At 44.7% G+C, this 26,893-nt stretch overlaps 1 protein-coding gene across 4 annotated transcripts in view; it reads left to right on the top strand.

The window, feature by feature from the left end:
- UBR1 (ubiquitin protein ligase E3 component n-recognin 1) overlaps window positions 1–26,893 on the top strand; it is a 183,595-nt gene that overhangs the window by 106,459 nt on the left and 50,243 nt on the right. For 3 of the 4 annotated variants that reach the window (XM_053271283.1, XM_053271299.1, XM_053271274.1), the window contains 9 exons: window positions 31–124; window positions 4,553–4,705; window positions 4,949–5,046; window positions 6,061–6,154; window positions 13,472–13,620; window positions 21,535–21,590; window positions 22,260–22,356; window positions 22,628–22,695; window positions 23,244–23,391. In XM_053271283.1, coding sequence (XP_053127258.1) covers window positions 31–124; window positions 4,553–4,705; window positions 4,949–5,046; window positions 6,061–6,154; window positions 13,472–13,620; window positions 21,535–21,590; window positions 22,260–22,356; window positions 22,628–22,695; window positions 23,244–23,391 — 957 coding nt within the window. The remainder of the gene's footprint in view (window positions 1–30; window positions 125–4,552; window positions 4,706–4,948; window positions 5,047–6,060; window positions 6,155–13,471; window positions 13,621–21,534; window positions 21,591–22,259; window positions 22,357–22,627; window positions 22,696–23,243; window positions 23,392–26,893) is intronic. The other variant, XM_053271291.1, reaches the window with a different exon arrangement.

Below are 26,893 nucleotides of genomic sequence, written 5' to 3'. Positions count from 1 at the left end.
AAGTGTATTGTTCTATATTTTCCTCTGTAGATAAATCAGACCCACTCTTTATGAATCCTGACTTGTCTTGTGGAACTCATACAGGAAGTTGTGGTCATGTGATGCATGCCGCTTGCTGGCAGAAGTAAGCACATAAGATTAAATCTATACATAAAATTCTCTTAGACATACCCATCGCTAATCCCATGTGTAACAGCTCTTGCGAGAGTTTGTGACTGAGGAGGAGAGAGGAAATCAACAGCAGCGGGGAACATAAGGCGAACTGGCAGGTGGGCAGGCGGGGAGAGAAAGAGAAAGCAGCAGCGGGGAGGAGAGAAAGCGGCAGGTGGCCGGAACAAGCTGCTGGCCAAGCAGCTGGCCAGAAAGAAAAAACATTGGAAGGGGAGAGAGGGAGGAGGACTGAGAACGAGTGGCTGAGAATGAGGGAGGGGGCAAGGAGAAATAGAGGCGCAGATGCTTTGTGCCTGGGCCAGCTAGTTTTTATTAATTTGCTTTATCTGTAGTCAATTTTAAAATGCTCTCAACCATGATGCCTAAACATAAATTGCTGGCTTAGGTGAATAAGTAGCCATCTCAGGTGTTTGGGTGAGAGGATGCTTTTGGAATAAGTGTATAATCAAAAACTACAGGATAAAATATTGGCAAAAAATAGCATAGCTATTTGTCTTCTAGTGTGCTTTAATAAAAAAATATATAACTTTGCTTCTGAAATACACACACACACACACACACACACACACACACACACACACACACACACACAGTCGTTTGCTAAATATAGTGTAATTTTAAATAAAACGTTCTGATGGTTGTCCCTACGTAGGAAGGTACACATTTTCATAGCTTGCATAACTATTTAGAATCTGCTTTCCCTGCTCCAGATTAAATCACTTTGAGTTTGTTCAACTTCAGACATCAGATTCCAGAAAGATTTATCAGTCAGATATTAGTGTCAGTGATGCCCACACCCCTTCCTAGTACAGCAAAGAGAAAGCAATGAATGAACAGACTTTGATTATTTGAAAGTTGGGTTTCTCAGCCACCTGATTTTCAACCACGATTCTTTCAGGGACAGATCAGATGTTTGGAGATACTGTACATTTATTTCACTTTTATCCTGCTTATAATTAAAAACAGCAAAGGAAACAAATAATAAAACAATAAAGCCAGTAGTACACAATCGGCATATTTTAAAAATAGCAATCTAACAGCAAAATGAAAATTCGCTTAAGAGAGGAATAAAAAATCTTCCAAAACTCCTGGTCTTCACTGAAGGCAGAGAGAGAAGGGGAAGCCTTCCTGGTTTTCCTTGGGAGGGAGTCCTAAAACTATGGCGCCACCTTTTGGGAAGGCCCTGTCCCTAGCACCCATTACACGGATCTCTGTCAGCAATGGGTGAGAGAGCTGAGTCTCCATAGCTGATTTCAGAATTCAGGAAAGTTCATGTGATGAAAGTGATCCTTTAGGTCAGGTATTCTCAACGTTGGGTCCCCAGATGTCATTGGACTTCAACTCCCATAATCCCTAGCCAAAGGCCACAGGGCCTGGGGCTTATGGGAGTTAAAGTTCAATGACATCTGGGGACCCAACGTTGAGAATCCCTGCTTTAGGTAGCCTGGTCTCAGATCATTTAGGGTTTTATATAATTAAAGCTAGCACTCTAAATTGAGCTAAAACACACATTGGCAGCCAGTGTAACTGGAATGAAGTGTCATCGCTTCAGATTGTCATACCCCCGCCAACATTCTGGCAGTTGCCTTCTACACTAATTGAAATTTATGAACAGTCTTTAACAGCAGCTTCAAACAGAGAGCATTGCAGTAGTCTAGTCTAGCCTGGATATAACCAATGCATAACTGAGGCCAGGTACAGTAGAACGTCTAACCAACAGTATCTCCATATCTTTTGGGAAGTGTGTGTGTGTTGATGTTTTCCCTCATTTGCACCAAGACCGACTCTTAAGCATCAGTTCAGAGCTTCTGTTGTCTCTTTAGGATTAGATGTTTGAAATGAGACATAGAGCTGTGTGTCATCTGCATACTTGTCATACTTCAACTCAGATCTCTGGATGATATTCCACAGTGGTTTCATGTAGATTTTGAAAAGCGTGGGGAGCAGGGTGAATCCTTTTGTGTTGCCAGAACTGTCCTGGAGTGCTGCCTAGATACTCCAACTACTGGCTTAAAGTGAGGAAATTAGCTTGGCTTGGGGAGCAGTTTCGTTCCAGTATTAATGTAAGCAAGTCTTGGTGTATTGGAAAAGATGAGGCAGAAATACAGTTTAAAGATTTATTAAGGATAAAATGCATAAGTAAAATGCATTTAGCAAAATGCAGAAGGCAAAAATCAGGTTAGTCAATTGCAGTAAAACTTAGCTAATATTTTGAGTCTTGCTGGAAACAATTTAGCTGAAGTCCTAATGGAGAGTCAGTCAGTTTGGTTAAGTTTCTAAATGAGAGCCTGGCTGACGGCTTGTATTAAAGAGTGCCAGTGAAGCAGAGAGGGAGGCAAAGAGAGAAAAGTGGTGAGGAGGCTCAGAAGGGCAACATGTTAGTTATACCTTATCCTGTATTGGGTTGTTGGTGTGTTGGTTGCACATCAGTAGACAGGCAAGGAAAAGCAAGAAAGAAATGAACAGCAAATGACTGCAGCTCACGTATCTGAGAGATTGCCTTACAATCCAAAGAGACTCCCTTACATGATATGAAGAATCTCTGTGCTGTGATGACTCGGAAAACATGTGGTGGGGCCAGGGCAGATATACTGAAAATCGTCTCCTCCGGCTTGATTTGAATCAATCAAAGGGGCTTCTCCTTCCCTGTAGGGCAAGGATGTTTGTTCAAACAAACAAAAAAAGACGTCAGTTACTAGCTGGACTGGGTGGATTTTGCCCCATGAAAGGTAAAGCTATACAAATGTGCTGAATTTAGTTAATGGAACTGAGCCCGGTTGCATATCTCAAGATAGGGATGTATTCATGATCTTCTGGAGAGGTCTGGTTACGGTTGCCACCAGCTTGTTTGGTGGCGACCCATGACCAGGCTTTCTCTGTGGCTGCTCCAGGGCTTTGGAATATGCCCCCTACTGAATTAAGAGCATCTCCTTCTGTTTGTTTTCAGGAAGAACCTCAAGACTCTCCTGTTTTCACAGGCTTTTAATTAGGATTAATTTTAATAATTTTTAAAACTTTTTTTAATATCTGTTTTTTCTATTTTATTGCCATGTGTTAATTTTTAAGTTTTAAATATTTTAAGTTTTGTACACCGCCTAGAGATGTACATAGCAGGCGGCATAGAAATATGATAAATAAATAATAAATAAAAGATTACAAGTTGCTAGTTTCTAGGGGCCACTTCTCCACAAAGTTCCCTCCAGACAATTTGTTGTTCATAACGAGTTGGGGAAGATAGCATATCTTTGCTACTCCTAGGAGTGTTGCATACTGTTGTCTGATTAAGTGAGGAGATTCCTCTCTGATTGGCTTATTTCTTTGAAATAGTCTGTTTGTGGGCTGTCCCCTCTCTGTAAGAGAGAGTGGGTAGGGGTGTCCTATTCAGTCAGATTGCTAGTTTGACCTGAGGCACATTGCCCCACCCTTGCTCATGCAAGCAACCACGTGTGAATGCAGTACTGCCTATTTAGCTTAGGCAGGGTGAATGGTTCACTGTTCACTGATCACTAGTCCACAGTGCAGTGCTGCAGAAACATCAGGATGCTTTGCAGAGCTACCCCGAAGTTGAGCAGTATTGGCAACATTTGGGACCCCCATAAACCAAAGGCCATGGGGTAGAAACAGTAGTTCAAGAAAAAATGGGGAGGGAATTTCCCAAAGATTCTGAATGGGTATTGATTTTTTATTCAAACGTTGCCTGATGTGTTTCAAGCTTAAGCTCCTTAGAGGCAACTATAACAACTATATACAAAATATAATTTTTTGAAAATAGCTATTTTTATGGCTTTATATGGCTTTTTGGTGCTGTATCATCCCCCCCCCTTTCTTTTCCTTGGTAGAACAGTAGTTCCCCAGAAATACCTTCTTGGACTTGCGCTCTTAGAAGGATTGAAGCCAGTGCAAAATACCTGCTGACAATATGTGACAAAGGCACACCATCTGCATTAGGGCTGACGCGCATTATTTTTTAGTCCACGTTCTCTGAAGGTCTGGGATGGGGATGTGTTCCCTCTAAAGGATTTTTCGTATCAGTTTGGAGTAGGGCTTCTGTAACACTAGGCAGCTGCCTGTAGTGCTAACTGGGCTAAATTAGCTCTGGTCTGCTTTGCATATTCTGCATTCTACTGTAGTTCTCACACAATACCATTCAACTCATTAAAGAGATACAAGGGTTTCCTATGGCTGATGCAGACTAGGATCTCCAGTTGTCTCTTCTGCCCAGTGTCCTTTGTTTTTTACTAAACTCAAGCACACTATACTACTACAGTACACAAAGTGCATCATGAGTCAGACATTAAAAAGAACTAAATAGGTATCACAGCTATGGTCTTGCATATTGTATTAGAAGCCTTTCTCTTGATTCTCTATTTGAATATTACAGATACTTTGAAGCCATTCAACTAAATTCTCGGCAGCGTCTTCATGTTGAACAGGTGTTTGACTTAGGAAATGGGGAGTACCTCTGCCCACTTTGCAAATCTCTGTGCAATACTGTGATACCCATGATTCCTTTGCAAACACAGAAGATAAACAGGTACTTTATTTTATTTATTTACTGAACATGTTTTTATACTGCCCAAAACTTAGATGTCTGGGCGGTATTTTTAATCTGAGAGCAGTTTTCTTGTTGCATATGAGGGGAAAGTATGCAATTCTTCCCTATTTGTGCTCGCGCGTGTGTGTGTGTGTGTGTGTGTGTGTGATGTTTATTCACTCGCACACTCAATAGTGATTATGAAATAATGCCATTCCTCCCCACCTCCTTTTTTGTTGCCAGTGAGGATGCAGATGTGGTAGCTCAGCTTTTCTCTTTGTCAAAGTGGATAGAAATCATTATGGCCCGGATATCTGGTTACAACAAGAAAAATATTAAAGGTTTGTATATATTTTTCAGAACTTTAAATTTGGGGAAATAGTATTAAGAATTTGCTGAATCTCTAGATAACGAATGCTTAAGTATGTTATATGAAGCATTGCAATCCGATTGGCTTAATTACAGTTAACTGACGTATCTCTAAAGCCATGCCTCTCAAAGTGGGGCTTAGCTTCTCTCAAGGAGTGTGGAGAGTTGCTAAAGGAGAAATTAGTCCTTCCTTCCCAGCGCTGAGTACAGATTGAATCAGTTATTATTCCATGTGTAGTGCTGCCTGAGTAGGGACTTGCTCTTTGCTATTTTTCAGTGGTTGATATCCAGACTAACCTGGCACCTATATGCCAGGTTTTTCCATGGTGAAGAGGAGAGGCGATTTTTGGCAGTAACCCTTTTCTCTGCAGCCACCTGTGCTAAATTTATGTTCTTAAGACTCTCCTAGCTCTTGGGGAGATAGTTTCAGGAGGCACAGGCAGCCGCAGAGAGAAGAGATCACCAAAAATCAACTCTCCACCCTCACTCAATGAAGAAGACTGGGGTGTTGCTCCAAGATTTTTCTGGATGTTTCTGGCCAATGTCTGCCTTCGTAGTGTGTTTATACATAGTCAGTTGAGGTACTGGTCCTGTTTATGTTTGATTTTTTTCGCACAGCATGTATTGTGGTTTCTTGATCATGACTTGACTGTTTCTGCAACTGAACCTCACAAATATAGGCTGAAAATTTGTATTCAAATATCGGTCTGGTTTGTGTGCATATTGATGTATGTGTTTATTTCTTATATTTATATCTCACTATTAAATAATCAAGGTGGAATATAGCTATCTGCTACTATAAGAGTCTGCTACACAGTATTGATCCCTAGCTTCTCAGAATAGTTTGTTATACAGTAGAGGAGTTAGGGTCAAATCTGTATGACAATTGCATGTTCTAAGAAATGTTTACACTAGCCTGAATGATTGCATTTCAGTTGGTTAAGCTATGGCAGTTTCATTTATGAATTTATTTCTTTTTCTAAAAGAAGAAAAACAAATTGCTCCATCTTTACATGATAAAGAAATGGAAGATTCCTCATCAGAATTCCACTCCATTCTTAGCTTTGGAGTTCAGCCTTTGTAAGTGTTGAGTGTCGCTCTTCTATTACTTTAGATGAATCTGGAATACTGAACATTGTTTTCTGTTTGGTGAAAGTATTAGTATCTGAGAAATTGGATTTTTATCTGTGATACAGCCAATGTGGTTGAAAAGTTTGCTTCTAGGAGAGCTTTCTTTTAATTCTTTTGTGTATGCATGTTAGGGAAGAAATACATCCTATGTCATTTAAGTTAGTTTCATAAATAATTAAAATTTTAATAGTGTTTTAATAATTTGATTCTATTGCTTTTATTGTCATGTATTTTAATTTGTGCCTTTTAAATACTTCAAATTTTGTACACTGCCTAGAGAGATACATGTCAGGCGGTATAAAAATATGATAGATAAATAAATAAAATCTTATTCTTGTTACCTTTGCTTATATTGCAGAGACAGTCTTCATAAGATTTCTATGTTGGAGATCGTGTATATATTCTACTTTAATGCCTATCTTTTATATTGTTAACTTGATTGAGAAAATAAAGCGAGAATGCTCTTAAATTTTAACCGATTGACTGTCATTGTCTGATGTCTGAGCTCATGCTCTGGTTACATAACTAACACAGTACTGTGGTTTATGTTGTCTTACTGTGATTAGTTTGTATGTCATCAAACCATGTGGTTTATTTCGAGCTGTCAAACCACAATCTGAACCCATGGTTAGAAGTTGGTGTGAAAACCACAGCATGATTGCTCTGTCCTAAAAGACTGTGGAACCATGGCAATGAGAATGAATTCATGACTTTATGAAGCTGATCCTTGAGCAAATGGGAAACAAAGGCAGACAAGCAGCTCTAAATCATAGTTGTACATTTGGAACATCAGACCATGGTTTGCATTCTTACCTATAGTTAGCACATAGTTTTACATTATGCCTGAACCCAGCCATAACTTATTTCAGGTACAAAGACCTGAGAGATCTGGATTGTGATCCATTGCATTCATAAGGAATGGGTTCTGTGCCTGCACAGGGCCCTCATGAGTAGATTGACTAGCTCCTCGTGACACCCACTCTGCCCTGCACGTGCTACGTGTTTCCATTGAAATCGGCAGTTGTGGGCGTCATTTTCTCAGTTATGTTTTGACTGCCAAAGTTTCTACACCTTGTTGCTGACTCATTGGTTCAACTAGATTCTATTGACTGAAAAGAAAATATATTAGTTGATTGCTCCTATTGGCTTTGGATTGCATTTGTCTCTTCTTTTGTGAAACGGACTAGTTTTGGCTTCTTGGGACTTTCTTTTAACACTTCTAGGCTGCTGCCTTGGGGGGCGCCTTTAACAGCAATGGAGACCAAGAAAAAGTTTAATGTTGTGTGGACTGCCAAGCTAAATTACCATCAACTGACTACCATAACTCATGTTTGCTATGCTTAGGGGAACAGCACAACCCGGCAGCTTGCAAAATATGCTGTTCTTTTTCCGAACACTTCTGATGCCGAGACCAAATTACCCCTCAACACTGGGGTCAAGATCGGGCTCATTATTGAAGTTAACATCAAGCACGCAGGAAACAGTGAAATTGCAGTCTAAAACCCCTGCAGGGGATACGGAGCCGATGTTCAAGAGGCTGAAGGAGGTCTCAAAGTCGACTCATAGGCATAAGGACAAGAAGATGAGGCACTCCTCGAATGAGGAGACAGATTCTCCCCAGAGAAAGAAGCACCATTCCAAGCTGAAATCTAAGGGCACTATGCCTTCTCTGACGACACTACAAGGCTATAACCCACCTTCAACATCAGCAGCGTTGCCATCAATGTCAACTGAACAGCCCTTGAGGTTGGTGTCAACTTTGCCATAAATATCAACCACAATACCAACCATGGCCTTGAAGGAAGCTGATCTTTATTATACAGACACAATGTTAACGTCGGTACCAACTGCTCCTTTGGAAACGACTACGACAGCCATGCCAAAGGGCTTACTTACTTATGGTCTTTGAGTATTTACTTTTGCACAGTGTCCTTTATCTTATTCCTTCTATTTGTTGTGCATCCCTCTCTTTGCCAGTGTCAAGCAGCTCCACCCAAGAGAGTCCTCCTATTGTCCCCGGCTTAAACGTCAGTACAGTCACTATCAACTACCTTATGACAGCAGCCTTTGGACAGAGGGGACTTTGCTAATTTTTCCACTGAGCATCCTCAGGAGGAGGATGGATCCAAACACTGTGACAACTTTACTGGCTATGCTAGATTCTTCGAACAGAACCCCCTTGGAGTCCACTTTCCATGGCTTTTTAGGTAGTGGTCTCGACATCGACCAGGATGTTCCTGTGTCTGCACCTAAAACACTATTAGTGTTGCTTGTGTAGATTACTGCGACTGCGACTACAACTACAATGCCTATACATCTGTCGCCTTTGCACATTCCAGATCCTTCAGTGCCGAGATCTTTTGGCCTGCTCTCTCGACCATCAGTGCCAACTGTGACGTCTACACTTGCTCCATTAGTGTGGAAATCACCAATGCAGTACGTGAGCTGTCAGAGGCTCTTGCAACAGAGCATGCTTGGCCAACAGGGTCATAGACAGATCACACATTCTTGTGGTTTTTGCCACACTCTAAATGAATGTGTTGCCCGAAGAATATGCAGAATTCCAAATATGGAAGGCACCACATGCTTTGCAGTAGCCTCTGTTAGTGGTACTGGAGGACAAGTGGGTTTGCAGCAGCCAAAAGCTGTTGTTTGCTATATACCACAACCTAAGAATACCTCTAGTACTGGTACTGTGTCTTTTGCTTGCCAGACTACGGCTGAGGAGACGTATCACTTGGTGATAACAGAGCAGCCTCCTGCACCTGTGCAACCTTGTCTAGAGATTCCGGAGGTGCTAGTGTTGCCACCTGTAAAAACACCTAGGCATCCATTGGAGCCAAAAAAGAAGAAAAGAAAGGAGGCACCTCTGGTTGCACCTCCAGTAGAGAGTGGTGGAGATAGTTATTCATCTGAATCCATGTAACCAGATTCAGATGGGGCTAGCCATCCTTCGGATCCAGATCCACCATTGGTTGTGCCACCAAAAAATCTACTTCACCCTCTGGAGAGCTAAAGGCCTATCATGCCCAGATCAGAGAAATGGTGGATACACTAGGCCTAGACTGCCAGTCTGCAACATGACAGCCTCCAAGACATCACATCCGGTGGTACTCCCAATGTTGCCTGTGATTAGTAAGGCAACTGCTTGGTAGGTGTTGCAGACTTGCACTCCAAAGTCGATGCCTAGAAGGCTTATACAGAATTCAAGAAGAGGATAACAAGTACCTCTTCTGGCACCCGGTGCCAAACTCATGAGTTGATTGTGTGTCCACGTCTAAGTTGGGCCACAGAAGTACTACAAGGACATTATGGGAAGGAAAATATATTCCACCTCAGGTTTGGCTGTAAGAATAGCTAACTATGAAGCTTGCTTAACCAGATACAATCATTTGTGGGATGCGTTGCTCCAGGATTCTACTGCAATGAGTCCAGAGGAATTTCTGGACAGATTTGCAGAGATCTATGAGAAAACTACTGCCATCACTAGGCAACAGCTCAGCACCTTTAAGCATTTATGTAGCCAAGACTGAGTCGCGGGACATGGTAATGGCAGTGACAGTGTGCAGTCACACGTGGTTGAGATCCACAAACGTAAACAAGATATGCATGACTGTGTCGACAACTTGGCCTATAATGGGAAAGGCTTGTTCATTGAGAGCACAGACTCCACTATGGAGTTGTTGAAAAAGTCAAAATACACAGCTAAGACTCTTATGGCTTCGGCGTCTACATACTATGCAACATCGCGTTACCGCCCATGTGGAAAACGGACCAAATATAGGCAACAAGAATGGAAGGATTTCCGGTGTCAATACCTGCCTTACCAAAGAAATAAGGGTTTTGGCCAGTGGCCAAAAGGCCAGGTCAGCTAAAGACCAAAGCAAGCAGGCTCTTTGATCTGCTCCACTGTTCACTGCCAAGAGAACAACTCCGTCAACCATCTGCCAAAGCACACAACACCTGCTTTGTAGTTGCCATCAAACTGGCAAGCCATGCTCAAGCATGGCACCACATAACATCATACTAGTGGGTGCTCAGAATTATCAAGACTGGTTATGCTTTAGAGTTCAAGAATATGTCTCCATTCTCAGGCATAAGATACACAAGGGCAACTCCTACATTGCTGGGGGAAGTGCGGGTGCTGTTGGAGAAAGAGGTGATGGTCCCTGTGCAGTGGACGGAGAGGATGTCCAGATTTTACTCCCATTACTTTCAGATCCCAAAGAGAGATAGGGGAATTTGGGCAATCATGGACCTTCAGGGTCTCAATTGGTTTGTGTGGGCACGCAAGTTCAGAATGACAATGTTGCAAGGAATACTGCCTCTCCTGTGCAAGGAGGAGTGGGTGGCAACATTAGATTTGAAGCATGCGTACTTCTGTTTAGGAATTCAGGAAAACCACCAAAGTAGCTGTGGTTTACAGTGGGAAATGTAGTGTACCAATATATTGTTCTCCCCTTTGGAGAACAGCCCTGCGAGTGTTCACGAAAGTTATGGCAGTAGTGGTGGCACACATACAGACAGAGGGTGTCGTGTTTTTCCAATTTTTAGATGATTGGCTGCTGGTGGGGGATGACAAAAAAAGATTACTTCTGGAGATTCCCTATGTTTTACAGCTGCTGAAGCATCTTTGCATCAACATCAACTGGAAGAAGATGAACCTGGAACCACACAAATGCATAAGTTACATTGGAGCAATTCTGGATGTGCAATTAAAAAGAGCCTTCTTACTAATAGAGTGATATCAGCAGATCAGAGATCTGGTTTGCCTATTCAGTGGAGCTCCAATACAACCCACCTGCAGTGTACAGAGGTTGATGTGGTTAATGGCATCCTGCAGTGCGACGGTGCGTTACTCGTCTTCGGCTGCGGCTGCTACAGATATGGTACCTCAGACACTTCCTCCCCAATCTAGACAGTCAACAGAAGTTGCTGACACTTCCACAAGGGGTCCTACAATCTCTGCCCTGGTGGAGGACAATCTGCTGGGCAGCAACCCTTTTCAGACCCTGACCTCCACACAATGGGTAATGACAGATGCAACCCTGTTACATGGGGGGCACATTGTACCAAGCATCAGGTGCAGGGCCTGGAGGTGGTACTACAATGTCAGCACATAAATTACTTAGAGCTACTGGCTGTGTTTATAGCCGTGAAGGCATTCAAACCCCTGCTACGCAACAGGGTGGTGTAGTTCCAGCTCAACACCACCATGGTCATAGCATATCTAAACCAGCAGTGGGGCGGGGGAAGGCAGTGTCCTGCTCCCTTTGCACCTTGAGTCTACAGATATGGGAATGGTGCATCTGTCACAGTGTGTATCCTCTGGCCATACACACCTGGGGTGTCGACAGTGTGCTGGCAGACAACCTAAGCCGCTTGATGCAGCACAACTAGCACCACAAATGGGAAATCAACAGCATCTATCTGAGGCGGGTGTTCGACTTATGGGGACATCCAACTATGGATTTGTTCGCAACTATTGCCAACAAAAAGTGTCTGAAATATTGCTCGCATGCCGTTGTCAGAAGATCGCTGGGGGACATGTTCCAACATGGGTGGAACAAAGGACTCCTTTACCTATTTCTGTCTCAGCCACTTATCAACCGTGTACTAGCACAGATCATGCGGGACGAGACAACCAGCATTCTGGTGACGCTGCGGTGGCCTCGCCAGCCATGGTTCGCACCACTTCTCAAAGTGGACTTACCACAAATTTCCTCTCTGACCAGATCTTCTGGTGTGAGATGGAGGAGCAATGCAGCATCCAAATGTAAGGACTCTGCGGATGACAGCATGGAGAGTTGGCTTTACTTTATGTAATCACTTTGAAACTCACAAGATTAGCAAATGTGTCCTTCACGGTACATCTGGCTGCTGCAACTCTGAAGCATAAGGGATGATGGCGCTACTGTTTGCTCTCATCCAGACTGCAAAAAATTAATTTAAAAAATAAATAAATTTAAAGGGTGTGAACAACTTATATCCACTGATAAGAAAGCCAATGGAGCAATGGAATTTGTCCTTGGTTTTGTCAACATTCACAAAAAACCCATTTGAATGAGGCTTCACTCAAGTAGGTTACCTTGAAGACAGTGTTCCTTATAGGGATTATTACTGCGAGATGTTAGTGAACTGTTGGCATTACTCATGGGCATTCCTTATACTCAGTTCTATCCTCATAAGGTAGTTATGCCATTGGATCTACAGTTCCGTCCTAAAATAGTGACAGAGTTTCATTTAAACAAAGATATTACTCTACCTACCTTTTTTTAAACCCGGAGTCACCATAGGAGAAGGCACTGCATTCTCTGGATGTGAGACAATATCTGCCGTACTTGCTAGAAAAGACCAAGCGTATTAGGAAGACAAAGAAGCTGTTTGTGGCCTACAAATGTAGAACCAAGGGACAGTCAATATCATGACAAAGACTCACACATTGGTTGGTGGAGTTAATAGTGCAAGCATATAAGCTGCAGGGTGTAGATCCACCATGTACCATATGGGCACATTCAACTAGGGTATATGCATTTTCAGCAGCACATCTGTCTGGGATCCATTTGGCTGATATTTGCACAGCTACAACATGGTCATCACAGCAGCCATTCATTAAACAGTATGCCATTGATTTATGATCTGCTGAGCAGGCCGATTTTGGGAGGAGCATTTTAAAACGAGTGCTGCTATAGACTTCAGGGACTACTGTGCCCACTACAATGGTTGGAACCTGGCTAGTCACCTATTTCTTATGAATGCAATGGTTCACTATCTAGATAAAGAAGTTGCTCATCTGTAACTGATTATCTGGCAGTGATCCGTTGTAGTTATAAGACCCTCCCAAACCTCCCTGCAACAGTGGAAGTAGTACAATGATTTAAGAAGACCAAACCAGTAAAGACACTGCAAGATCGTCAGGAGATTGTCTGCAAGAAACTGAGAAAACAGTGCCCCCAACTACCGATTATAAACAGAAGCATGGAGCACGTGCAGGACAGAATGGGCGTCACGAGGTAGTCAATCTGTCCATGAGGTCCCTGTGCAGAACCCATTCCTTATGAATACAACGGATCTCTACCAGATCATCAGCTACAGGTAAAAGCATCTGACTGAAAGACTCTGGAATTTAAAACAATTCATAATGTCAATACGCAGTTGATTTATTCTGAAATAAAAATGAATGAGACTGATAGATTATATTTTCACTAGAACTTTAAGCATCTGCTATCATTCGTTCACAGCTTTATTTTCTGATTTCCTCCACAGAGTCAAATATTCTAATAGTATCAAGGAAATGATAGTTCTGTTTGCTACTACAGTTTACAGAATTGGATTAAAAGTTGCTCCTGATGAAACTGATCCACGTGTTCCCATGATGACTTGGAGCACATGTGCTTTTACTATCCAATGTTTAGGTAAACAAAAAATAGAATTCCTTTTGCAACTTTTATTTTAACTTTTATTATATTGGACCTTAAATAGTTCTGTTTATTACATTACGTTAATGTACTGCCTCATACCAACATCTCATGGTGGTTTACAAAATAGACAATGGAACCAGAATTAAAATCAAATGTTAAAACAATTAAAAGTTTAAAACCATCATTTAAAACAACAATAATAAAACCAACTTACAGCTGATCAAAAGCTTGATGAAATAAATGTGTCTTGAGCACTCATTTAAAACCTGCTAGAGATGAGGAAGCTCTTACAACAACAGGGAGTTCTCCTAGAGCCTTGGGGCAGCTATAGAAAAGGCCCAGCTCTAAGTCACCACCAGAAGAGCCAGAAGCAGTTGAAGGTAGACATCTCCTGAAGGACTTAGTAAGTGCCAGGGGTGGGTGGGTCCTGAAGCAGAAAGTGCTTAAATACCCTGGGCCCAAGGCGTTAAATACCCAGGCCATTTAGGGCTTTATAGGTAATCACCAAAATTTTATAATTTGCCTGGAAACATATGGGCAGCCAGTGTAATGCCAACTCCAGGTAGGACTCTAGAGTTGGGAATCTAAGAAAGTTACTAAAAGGTAATTTCTGAAACACTAGTAGAGGAAACAGTACTAGATAACGTAGACAAATACTGGATAAAACATATTTTAACAGTCCCCATTGTCAACATTATTCCATTAAAAATGAACAAGAAATGTCTCATTCTAATTGCAGGTAGATCTGCTCCTTGTTCTAGTTTGACTAATAATTTGGATAGTTCAGCTACTTCAAGAAGCATATTTTAGTTCGTAATCTGTCGGCTCATTACCCACAGATTACAGACTGACACACAGTCCTAAATGGTGTTTGCCCTGGAATTGGTGTCCAGACTTGAAATTTTTTTTAAAAAAAAATTGTTTTCCTGAACATGTAGTAAAAAGTCAGCTCTACCAATCAACAGCTCTATTCTAGTTTGTAGCTATATCTGCCTGGTCTTCTTGCATAAATCTTTATTGTATGCTCAGATTAATAAATTATGCAGTAAAATGATGGGGTAATAAGTAGTATCACTTGGAGCATAATTGCTAAATGAGCATAACACATCTGTGCTTGTGAAAATTAATGGGACACAAGTGAAATGCTATTCTCAGCTGCTGGGTGAGGCGATCTTGGTGGGTTATCTTTCCCAACATGCTTCAGGGCAGGACAAATTCAATTGCATTACAAGCCTATAAAAGTCCCTGGAGGATAACCCCTCCCAGTCTAGTTCGTCCTGCTACGCTCCAGTTGCAGTCGACTGAGTGCGTGTGTGTGTGTGTGTGTGTGTGTGTGTGTATCTATCTATCTATATCTATCTATCTATCTATAGAGAGAGAGAGAGAGAGAGAGCTTTATAGCTTTATATCTTTATATATTATAAAGTATATAATATGTATACTTTATTACCCTGAAGCAAGAGAACAGTGGAGCTGACAAGATCGGGTGGGGCCCACCACCACCACATGTTGGCCCCCGCATCCCAAGCTGCCCTGCCTCGTCCAAATCAGTAGTGAGCGGGAGCCGCAAGGGCCTGGACCCAACTATGGCCATCATGCCGTGGACCGGGCCGCAAGAGCATGCGCCAGGAGGTGCGCCCGCTCCATCTCCCCCCACACTCGCCCAGAGAGCCCGGGCCTCGAGACACGAAGAGGCTGGGCTGAGTCCTCCGCACCTTTTCCCTGCTGCCGCCAGAAGAGCGAAAAAGGCGGGAAGGGACGCCAATGCTGCGGCGTCAGCCGAATCCCCGTCAGCAGAGGGCAGGGAGACCTCGGAAAAGGTTCCAGGGGGAGAACTACTCCACTCACAGCATCCAGGGGACGACGGGGCATAGGATCCTCCAATGCGACTCTGCTCCTGCCACAGCCCAGCCAGCCAGATGTCCAGCCTATTGAGAAGAGGATGAGTCCCGGTCCTACAAGACCAGCGTTTCCCACGGAACTCTTGCCCTGCCAGCTCATAGATCCCACTAGCCCAGCACCAAATGTCCCTCCTCCCCCTTTTCCACCGGGAAGCATGCCCAAGGCCTGGCAGGACTGGTTTGCCTCCATGCTGCAGCGAACCCTAGGCAACCATGTTCCCGCCAAACCCACAAAAAGCGTGCCAGGTGCAGAACGGGACATTGCTCCTCATCTACCTCGGAGGATTCAGATATCTCCACTAACTCCTCAGAATCCCCCATTAAAAGGAGGAAACTTGATGACCCTGAAGCAACCATAAAAGGAAATACCATTAAAAGCATGGTAAAGCACCCAGGCGTCCCCTTCTCCCCATTCCTTGGAGATTTCTGACTATGAGTCACCCGACCCCCACCCTGCCAGACCCACAGAGCCCTTATTCCCTCAGGGACCCACTAACCCCAAGGGAGGGCCCATCGGGTCAGAGGTGCCCATGGATCTACCCACTGAACCAGATTCTGGAGTGGATTCGAAAGAGGAGGAATGGTTGGATGGCCAGCAAATAGAACAGGCCCCTCACTCCCACAGGTTATTCTCCCCCCTCCTCCGAGGACTTCTCCAACCTATTCATGAAGGTCCTCCAAACACTGGGCCTCACGATCGAGGGCTTGCAAGACCCTACAACTCTTTCAAGGGAATCCCTTGTGATTCCCCACCACACCCTCATCAAACCTTCTCTTCTCTTTACTGGAAACTTTTGCAGAGGTCCTGCTCCAGGAGTGGCAGACCCCATATGTACAGAAAAAGACCACCACAATGGCCAATAAGCATTAGTTTTGTCCCTTCAGTGGCAGCCCTATTCCAAGTTCTGCCTGTGGACACTCATGTGGACGCTTTCACGTCGGGAGCCATGCTACTTAAGGATGGGGAGTCGGTCCTTAAGGACCCTACTGAAAAGAAATTAGAATTTCAGTTAAAGAAAAATAATGAATGTATCCCTCTATCCATAAGAGCCTCCATTGCGGCATCCATACTCTCCAGAACTGCACTGCTCTGGACGGATGAGCTTCTACAATCCCCACCCCTTGACCTCCACCAACAGAAGCAAATACTCTTAAAGATTTAGAAAGTACAGGCCTTTGTAGCAGATACAACACTCGACGCAGTGTGCTTTGGTGCCTGCGCCATGGCCAACAACGTAGTAGCCAGGGACACACTATGGCTGAAGCACTGGCAAGTTTACCCTACATCCCGCTCCAACCTTTCAGTGGTCACCTTCTTGGCCACCAAGCTATTTGGGGATGAGGCCTTAAAGGGCATCTTGTTGGAGATGAGGAACAAGAAGAAGGTGCTTCCATCTGCCACCCGCAAAGAGGACAAGAGGCCGAACAGGAGGTTCCATCAGCCCTTTTAGCCCTTTTGCACAGGCTTCCGCCCCAATGACAGCAGCACACCGGAGGGAACATCCCTTCAACACGCGGCCTAATCCTCCAAAACAGCAATTTGGCCAGCAACACAAACCCAACTCCAGCTGTGTAGGAGGTCACCTATTTCACTTCTTTCACGCATGGGAGGTCTCTATAACCGACAAATGGGTCCTCAACACCATTCTGAATGGGTGCAGGATAGAGTTAACGTGAACCCCCCCGGGGACCATTTTATGCCCACTCCAAGATCCAAATCACACCAGAAACACAACTCTATACTACAAGCAATAGATCATCTCCTCAGCATCGCAGCAATAGAACCAGTCCCCCAACAGCAGCACCATCACGGAATTTACTCTGTCTTGTTCACCATGCCCAAAAAAGATGGAACATCCCGGGCAGTCTTGGACCTCAATTGTTTAAACAAGTGGATCAAGCACAGGAGTTCAGAATGGAAACGCTTAGATCCCTAGCAGAAAACCTAAACAATGGAGACCTACTCGTCTCCATCGACCTCACAGAAGCATACCTTCATATCCCGAATCATCCATGCTCCCGACGCCCGCTTTGCTTCTTCTACCAGGGATGCCACTACCAATACAGGGTGCTCCCATTTGGGCTGTCATCTGCATCATGTATATTCACTGAGGTGATGGCCCTACTGGTAGCTCACCTCACACTCCAGGGAATCAGGCTATTTGCCTATCCGGGTGACATCCTTATCCAGTTCAGAGGCGCTGCTACTCAAAATGTATCCACCACGCTCACAGCACTATCCTCACACGGCTTTTTAGTAAATGAAACCAAGAGTCAGCTCACACCCTCTATGCAAATCCAACATCTGGGGGTGGTCATAGACACCGTGACGGACAGGCTATTCCTCCCCAGCGACAGAAAGACCAAGATCCTAGGCCTCATCCACACCATATTGAACTCCAAGAAGGTGTGCATCATGGCATTAGCACAGCTGTTGGGCCTAATGGTGTCCACCCTGGAAGCCCTGCCCTGGGCATGTTTCCACCTCAGACCTCTACAGTGGTTTCTCCTACCGCACCAGCAAGAGATTGCACTGAGGTACCAAACAAGGGTCCTCCTTCCCACTTCGATCAGGAATTCCCTTCACTGGTGGACAACACAAACCTCAGCCAGGGCAAACCATCTTGGATCCTCCAAGAATAATACCGACGACAGACTCCAGTTTCCACAAAAGGGGGGCACACTGCCTCTCACGCTCAGCCCAGGGCACATGGATGCCACAGGAGAAGCACCATGGTATGAATTCGCTGGAGTTAAGGGCCATTCGGCTTGCACTCAAGGCCTTCAACCACCTTTTCAATTCCAAAGTCATGCTCTTCCAAATGGACAACATGACAGCGAGGCACACGTAAACCGCCAGGGAAGGACCAGATCCCACTCCCTTCACCAAGAATCAGTGCCCCTACTGCAGTGGGCAGAAACCCACCTCACCTTCATCACAGCCCACCATGGCGCTAAATACGCAGTTGGATTGGCTGAGCCACCATTTCAGGTGGAATGGCAGCTCAACCCCCAGGTCTTCCGCCTCATCATGGAAGCTCTGGGACAGCCAGCAGTGGACCTCTTCACATCCCAGCACAACTCCCAGCTGACACGCTTCTTCTCTTACTTCCCGTGCCCACAGGCGAAGGGAGTCGATGCCATGTCCAGTCCCTGGCCCCGAGGGCTCCTGTACGCATTCCCCCCAGTGCCTTTCCTTGCCAGGTTTCTTCGCCAGGTCCGGCTGTTGAAGGCACAGGTGATCCTGGTGGCCCCTCACTGGCCCTGCCGTCCTTGGTTTGCAGAAATTCTTCACCTGGTGGCGGATGGTCTGTGGTTTCTCCCTGACAGGAGCAATCTACTCAGCCAAGGACCAATCAAACACCATGACCCAGCCTGGTTCAAGCTTGCTGCCTGGTGACTGAATGCAGCCTGCTAGGCCGCCTGGGATACAGCAAAAGAGTCCTGGACACCCTGTTGGCATCCAGAAGACCCTTCACTAACAGAATTTACCAGTCCACTTGGGGCATCTTCCTACGCTGGTGTAGACAGCGCAAACCCACAGCCACTGACTGCAGACTTCCGGAACTCTTAGCCTTGACTCCAGGATGGCCTTGCCAAGGGTCTGCGGGCAAACACCATAAAGCGCCATGCAGCAGCACTGGGATCTCTCCTAGCACCCTCCAAGGGGAAGAGCATATCTTCCCATGCACACTTGAAACATTTTATCCGGGGAGCTTCATTCACCTCACCACCGGTGGTGCACAGATTTCCCTCTTGGGATCTTCACAAGGTCCTTCGGGTGCTCCGCACGCCCCCATTTGAACCGCTATGGTCCATCCCTCACCTGATACTATCCATGAAGATGCCTTCCTAGTAGCCGTCACCTCCACCAGGCGAGGCTCAGGGCACTTTAAGCCAAAAGCAGGTTCTGCATCTTCTCATCAGACTCTAATACTAATACCGGACCCCTAATTCATGCCTAAGGTTTCCTCAGTCTTCCATAGGTCACAAAACCTAGTGCTGCCTGGGAGAAGGAATGGCATAAACTAGATGTCCGCCACTGCCTAAAGGCCTACCTCGCCTGGACATCCTCATTCAGGACCACGGAAGCCCTATTCGTATTGTTCCTACCATCCACGATGAGACAACCAATATCATCAGCCACTCTGGCTAGATGGATAAAAGCTTGCATCATTCATTCCACATTCTTGGCAGCTACCTCAGCCGCCTTTTCTACGAATGCCCCCTTAGAGGATATTTGCAGAGCAGCGACATGGGCCACCCCAACCACCTTCACCAGGCATTACAGGCTAGATCTCTGGCATAATGCTGAGGCTGCTTTTGGCAGGTGTGTCCTACAACACGTTCTTCCACCCCAGTAGCCGGCGTCACCCACCCTCCCAGAGTCTCGTTAGTTGTGGCATGTCCCACTGAGATGTCCTCACCCAGCAGCTGAGAAAAGCGCATTGGTCACTAACCATGAAGGCCTCTTGTTGCTGCTGGTGTTGAGGACATCTTGACCCACCCTGGGCGCCCACAGCTACTGGTCTCTTCTGTCATGATCTTGTTTTGTACCTGTCCGCCATACTCTCACTTTTACTATTATACACTACTTTTACTATTATACACTTTTCTTACTTTCTAGAGGCTTTGGCTGTTCTAACTAAACTGGGAGGGATTATCTTCCCTGGTCTTTTAAAGGCTTGTAATTCATTGAATTCGTCCTGCCCTGGAGCATGCTGGGAAGGATAACCCACTGAGATGTCCTCAACACCAGCAGCAAGAAGAAGCCTTCACGGTAAGTGACCAATGCTCCTATTCCAAAAGAAGTTCCATTGAACTTAACGGGGCTTGCTTCTGAGGGAGGTTTCCTAGAAATAAGTATTGTGTAATATGATACAAGATAAACACTTAAAATGCACATTTCAAGTGTCCAAAGTGGCCTTTAAGTAATCCTTAAAACTGCCCTGAAAGGTAGGCCAATATGACGCCCATATTGCAGATGGGGCTGCGGTTGAAGAAGTGAGTTCTGTCACCTGCATGGTGGGGGTGAGATTTGAACTAGAGATCTGCCAGCTCACTTTTAATACTTGTACTACATCAGTTCCTGTGGTGATTTGCTGGCTTGGTGTTCACGGTCTGAGGATTAATTGAAAAGTTGATATGTCCACTGAGTACCTCTCAGAAATATTAGAATGAAACATAGGCATCATTCTCGTTTCCCACTGAGGTGGTAAACCTGTGCATATACCACTTCAGACAGCATGTGACAGTTCACGTGACTGAATACCTCTGCATGTGAAAACAGTTCCCTACACACATTTTTAAAATGTCAAGGAGGCAGCCAGGTAAAAGTTTACCATCTTTATTCATTCATTCATTCATTCATTCATTTTATTACATTTATAAACTGCCCCATCTGAAGGCTCTGGGCAAAGTACAAGAAGTCAGAAGTAGGCTGTAGAAACCTATAGAATTGCATAATATTCAGAAACTGTATAATTCTGTTAATTTTCTAAGCTCTAGCCTATGTTTATTTATCATATTTTTATACCACCTGATATGTACATCTGATACGTACCACCTGATGTACATCATAAAGCCGGCCTGTATCCTCCTGGGCCATCTCCTCTTCTTGGCAGCCTAGCCGCTTCCTCACCCCGTTGCCACTGCGGCTGGGCCCGAAACCGCTGCCACCTCCCCATCGCATTCGGGCCCGTCGCTTCCCTCATGCAGCTCCTTCCCAATCAGGTCTTAATTTCTCTGTCCTTGCTCCTGTCTTTGCCGGGAACTCTCGCAGTGTGTCACGAGAGTTTTGCGCAAGAGTTCTGCCCCAAAGATGCATCCCCACGGTGGGCAGCTAAGAGAAATAATTATATAGAAGATTATTAGTTAATGTGCATTCACATAGATTCAAAACCAACTGAGAAAAGGTTCATCAATTCTGTAGAAACAAAAATGCAGCTCATTCTGGCTGTATTTAGAGTACGTGTTTCACTATAAACTTCATTTGTTTTGTTTTAAGAAAATCTTCTAGAAGATGAAGGCAAGCCTTTATTTGGATCTCTGCAAAACAGACAGGTATGGATGACCTGAAAAATAATTAATACAAACAATTGTGACCGTTTGTGACAAGGATGTCAGCAATTCCATAAGAGGATTTCCTTTCAGGGAATATCTTAACTGCTGACTTCCATCTTATGTCAGACACATTACTGTGCATTACTGCAGAGTTGTTGTATCTGAAAACTAACTTTGTATCCAGGATGGAGACAAATGATACTCTGGAAGCTACTCTACAGCTCATAACTAGCTGGCTCAGAAGCTATTTATCTCTTGATTGATAAGTGCTAGGGACAAACTGTGAGGAATGGCTTTCTCCATTGTATCATGTATGTGTCTGATCATAGATAGAAACCATAGGAAAAGCTCATAGAGTGCTGATCTAGGTGGAAAACTGACCATGACAATTACATTTTGTTAGTAAAAGTATTATCAAGCTAATTACCACCTTTTCCTGTAAGAGGTTTCCAGATATGGGAGTGATGCATGGTAGTGCTCTTATGTCTCTATTGAGCATGGTAGTACTTGCTGCATCTATAATATAAAATGTAAAATACTTAGGTCTCAGTCCAGAAAACTGATGACTTCCGTACTTTGGTGTATAACATTTCAACTGGCATTTACCACCAGCACTCCTCAATGAAAAGACAACTAGATTTGAAATCTCTCTCTCTTCTTGCATTCTAGCACAGTGGTCTTAAAGCACTGGTGCAGTTTGCAGCTGCTCAGAGGACTACATCACCACAAAGCCTGATTCAAGGACACCTTGTACGTCTCCTAGGAGGTAATGGGTTTTGGGAAATATTTAAAATCTTCTTGCAAACTCTACTTTGGAGATGGCATCCACCAACACGGTCAAATAAGAACCACAAGGGGTTTTTCAGGATTTGACTCTTTCTTTTATCTAGTGGGCTTGGGAAGAGATGGTTGGCTAGATTGGGGGTGGGGAATCCAGTGAGTGTTATGATGCAAACACTTACTTGTCATTCTGTTGTAGTATTACTGAAAACATGCAATCAAAATGTCCATAAAAATATAACATTTTGTTCTTGTAGTTCTTCTGCCCAGTTTAAAAGTAGAAGATACACCATCCCTTCTAGATGTAGATCTGTTCCATGTTTTGGTAAGTGCTATAATTTTATTTATTTATTTTTATTTATTTTTGCATTTATATACCGCCTTTCGTTAAAAAGATAACCCCAAGGCAGTTTACAAAAGTTAAAAACATACAATAAAAAGACAATAAAAACATCGTGTTAAAAATATAAAAACATATAAAAACAGGCATAAAAACAATACAACAAATACAACAAATAATAATTTGCTTCTTCTGATACTGATCCTCCTAAGTTTTGAGACTTGCTGTACCCATAAGTTAGTCTTATGGTGGTGTAAAGTCTGCAACAGCTTCTCTTTGTAACACTTGGGGAGGAGGGTATGTTTCTTCTGCCTTTGACTTATTTGAGAGTATACTTTAATTTTTGTAAATACTAAAATCTACCCGATTGATTTAGCTGAAAACATAGCATTGGATCTAAATGCTTTGTGATGTTACAGGTAGTTAACAAACCCTGTCTGTCTGAAGCCCATTTTTCATATTCTATATTGCCTGTGAACCTATTTTGCCAATCTGTTATGAATGCCAATGCGATTCATATTGTCTTTTGTTAGGTCGGTGCTGTGTTATCATTTCCATCTTTGTACTGGGAAGATTCTGTAGACTTGCAGCCTTCATCTATTAGCTCTGCCTGTAATCATCTCTACCTCTTTCGTTTGGTCACGATGGCACACATAACACAAATTGTTCTCTCCATGACAGGTATGTTTTGAGTATGGATTTTTCCTAAGTAATATGATACAAAATCTCTTTTAGATGTTTCGGCAGGAGCTATTGTTGTCTTCCAGTTGTTAAAATAACTCCCTGTGTTTGTAAATTGAAATCACTACATGCAGACATCCGAGGAGTCTCTGCATGTGTGTTGGAGGTCAGCAAGGGCAGGCGCAAGCTAGGGGAGAGATTCTGCTGACAGAAGAACTATTCCCTGCCTACTCTCAGAGCCAAAATTTGGCCAAGAATGATACATGCATGCTTTCCTCATACCTCCAGAGGGAAATGTGCCAGCCTTCAGCCAGAGAAGGCTTTTGGGTACTCAGCCAACAGAAGGAACCACCAAGCTGGACAGCACTAACGATCCTTGATTTATAACGTGAGAGCTCTTGGATCTTTTTGGTGGTCCAGTATCCTTCACAATGTGGGCATTACACCTGTGCAATAGTTCCTGAAGAAGGATTCATACACTTCTCAAAGCACCCTCAAGCTCTGCCCTTCACATGTGGTGTGTGTTCAGTATCTTTGGCACAAGAGCGCTCTATGTATCAGTTCGTTTCCGACCACTATTGTGTATGCTTCACTCCTTGGTCGCCCTTAGTTCCTGGAAAACAAAAGTTTAAAAGTTTGATTACTTGGTTTGATTGAACTTAGGGTCGTTTTTGCTTCACATTTCAGTTTTATCTGCCTTTCTTGGTCTAATTGACTTTAGAAAAACTTTCAAGCAGTGTTCCTCCTACCGCAGGGCCTCACCCTCCTCCGATAGGCTTAGGATCTTCTATTACAGCATACATAGGATTCCCAGGAGGTGTCCTATCCAGGTGGTGATGGAGAGGGAAGAGAGAGTTGTGGGCTGTTCTAGCCCTGCACTATTTTTCTATAGGGGTAAGAGAGACTTCTCTATGGTTGATAGACCCCCTGCCCTGTCACTTTAGTAAGAATTGGTCATCCTTGCCGCTGGGTAGAATTGGGAGCTGTAAACTGCCCACCTGCTGGGGTGAGATGATGTCTGGCCCCTGAAATCAAAGATATCTGGCTGCTGCTTGGACCTGCTAGCACACTTTTGGGGGCAGGAGGAAAGAGTGGTTTCCTCCTATGGTCAGTGGAACAGCAGCAGTGACAATTGGGAGCTTGGAAAATAGGTGTTTTCCTTTATTCCCCCAACCCTTTAAGCAGGCACCATTGCTTTTTTAAAAGATCTTACGTTGTGTATAATCTATGTCTTATAAGCTGCCTTGGATGCTGCTGGGCAGAAAAATGGGATATAATTATTTTAAATTAAATAAATATTACAGAAAATGATTTTGACAACTGTAAGGCACCTGCCACCTTCGCCCGCAACCCAGGTGCATCTTTCAATAGCTGACAGCATCTTTTCTTCCAGTCAAGCTATAAAAGAAGAGGGAAACAAGAGTAAGATTATCCAGAGCCCGGAGGGTTGGGTCAAGGGAGGGAAGGAAGGATAAGCTGTGGAAAGGTGATTGGAGAAGCGGAAGGAAGAAGGTGAGGCCTGGAGGAGAAGAGATGAAAGGAGGTGTGGGGCAGCAAGAGATATTGGGGGAGCTGTAAAAGCTCTCATACTCCCCATTATTCCTATGAGAGGATTTTTCTCTCATACTCCCCATTATTCTCTTCTCTTTACAGTTCCTTGTGGGTTCCCACTTTCTTTCTCCTAGTGGGAAAAGATGGTAGCTCATTGGCAGAGTACCTGCTTTGCAATCAGAACTTCCCAGGTTAAATACCTAGTATCTTCAAGTAGGGCTGGGAAAGACCTGTGCTGTAAATAGGGATGTGCACGAACCCGTTTGGAGGCCCTTTTTAGAGCCTCCGAACCGGTTCAAACAATGGGCTGTTGGCCAGTTTGAAGTCGGGTGTGTGTGTCTGATTTTAAGGGTGGAGGTGCACTTACTCCTTTCTCCTCTTTCCCCTCACCGGTGCTCTGGTAGCAAAGGCTCCTTCAGGGCAGTAGCATACATCCCTGCTGCCCTGTCTCCTCGTTGCCTGGAAGTACAAGGAAGTCCCCAGTGCGCGTGTGCACACCGGGTGCATGTTTTTATTTATTTTATTTATTGTTAGATTTCTATACCGCCTTTCGCTAAAAGCTAGGGGTGTGCACGGAACCGCGGAGTTGCGGTTCGGCACTGGGGTGGGGGGTTCCATTAAGGGCGGGGGGGGGGCTTTACTTACCCCTCCCGCCCTTTCCAGTTTTTGCGCCGTAAGTACCATAAAAAATGCGGGCTGCAGGATCCCTCTCCGCCCGCTTCTATTCTCTTCGATGGCTCCGCGCTCGGGCGGGCGGCAGCTGCCGCCACTGAAGCCCCCTCGAGAAGCCCCCTCGAAGCTCTTTCGGTACCTTAAATCTCGCCCGGACCGAGTCTGACCACACTCGGGCGGGCGGCAGCGAGATGTCCTTCCGCCCGCCCGCTCCCTTCCCTGCCGTCTGCAAAGTGCAGGAAGCCTTCTGCGCGCATGCGCAGAAGGCTTCCTGCACTCAGCCTTCTGCGCGCGCACGCAGAAGGCTTCCTGCACTTTGCAGACGGCAGGGAAGGGAGCGGGCGGGCGGAAGGACATCTCGCTGCCGCCCGCCCGAGTGTGGTCAGACTCGGTCCGGGCGAGATTTAAGGTACCGAAAGAGCTTCGAGGGGGCTTCTCGAGGGGGCTTCAGTGGCGGCAGCTGCCGCCCGCCCGAGCGCGGAGCCATCGAAGAGAATAGAAGCGGGCGGAGAGGGATCCTGCAGCCCGCATTTTTTATGGTACTTACGGCGCAAAAACTGGAAAGGGCGGGAGGGGTAAGTAAAGCCCCCCCCGCCCTTAATGGAACCCCCGACACAAACCCTCCCGAACCAAAACCACCCCATGTCCGGACGGGTTCGGAGGCCAGTAGAATGGCCTCCGAATCGGTCCGTGCACACTCCTACTAAAAGCAACCCCAAGCACAATGTTGTGTGCCCATGCCAGGTACTTCCTAGTACTTCTGGGAGCAAGGAGATGGGGCAGCAGGAAGGTATGCTGCTGCCCTGAAGGAGCCCTTGCTAATGGAGCACTGGCGGGGGGGTGGGGGGAAGCAGAGGGATGGGTAAGTGCACCCTTGCCCACCCTTAAAGTCAGAACCACCACCACCACCCCGCCTTCGAACGTCTTCTGCCTGGTTCCATGCACAACCCTAGTTTTAAGTGTTGGATAGCTACTGCCAGTATAAATAATGCTAAGCTAGATGGGCCAATCGTTTGACTCTGTATAAGGCAGCTTCCTGTGTTACCACTTGTTTGCTATATTAGAAATACTGGCTGACATCCTGACGAAAATTCTCAGCGGCAGTCTCATTAAAATTAATAGGACAAATTAGTCATGACTATCTTGTCCTATTAATTTCATTGGGGCTTCTGTTGAGAAATTTAGTCAGGATGTCAGCCTCTCTTTCCAGTTGAAGCAAACAGGTATCACTTCTATGTATCTAATTTTTAAAAAGCCGTTACTGGTAATATATTCATTG

Source organism: Hemicordylus capensis, chromosome 1 (genome assembly GCF_027244095.1).
Source record: "Hemicordylus capensis ecotype Gifberg chromosome 1, rHemCap1.1.pri, whole genome shotgun sequence".
Classification (NCBI taxonomy): Eukaryota; Metazoa; Chordata; class Lepidosauria; order Squamata; family Cordylidae; genus Hemicordylus; species Hemicordylus capensis.
The sequence above is the reverse complement of the archived record's forward strand: the minus strand, read 5'-3'. Positions and strand labels throughout refer to the sequence as shown.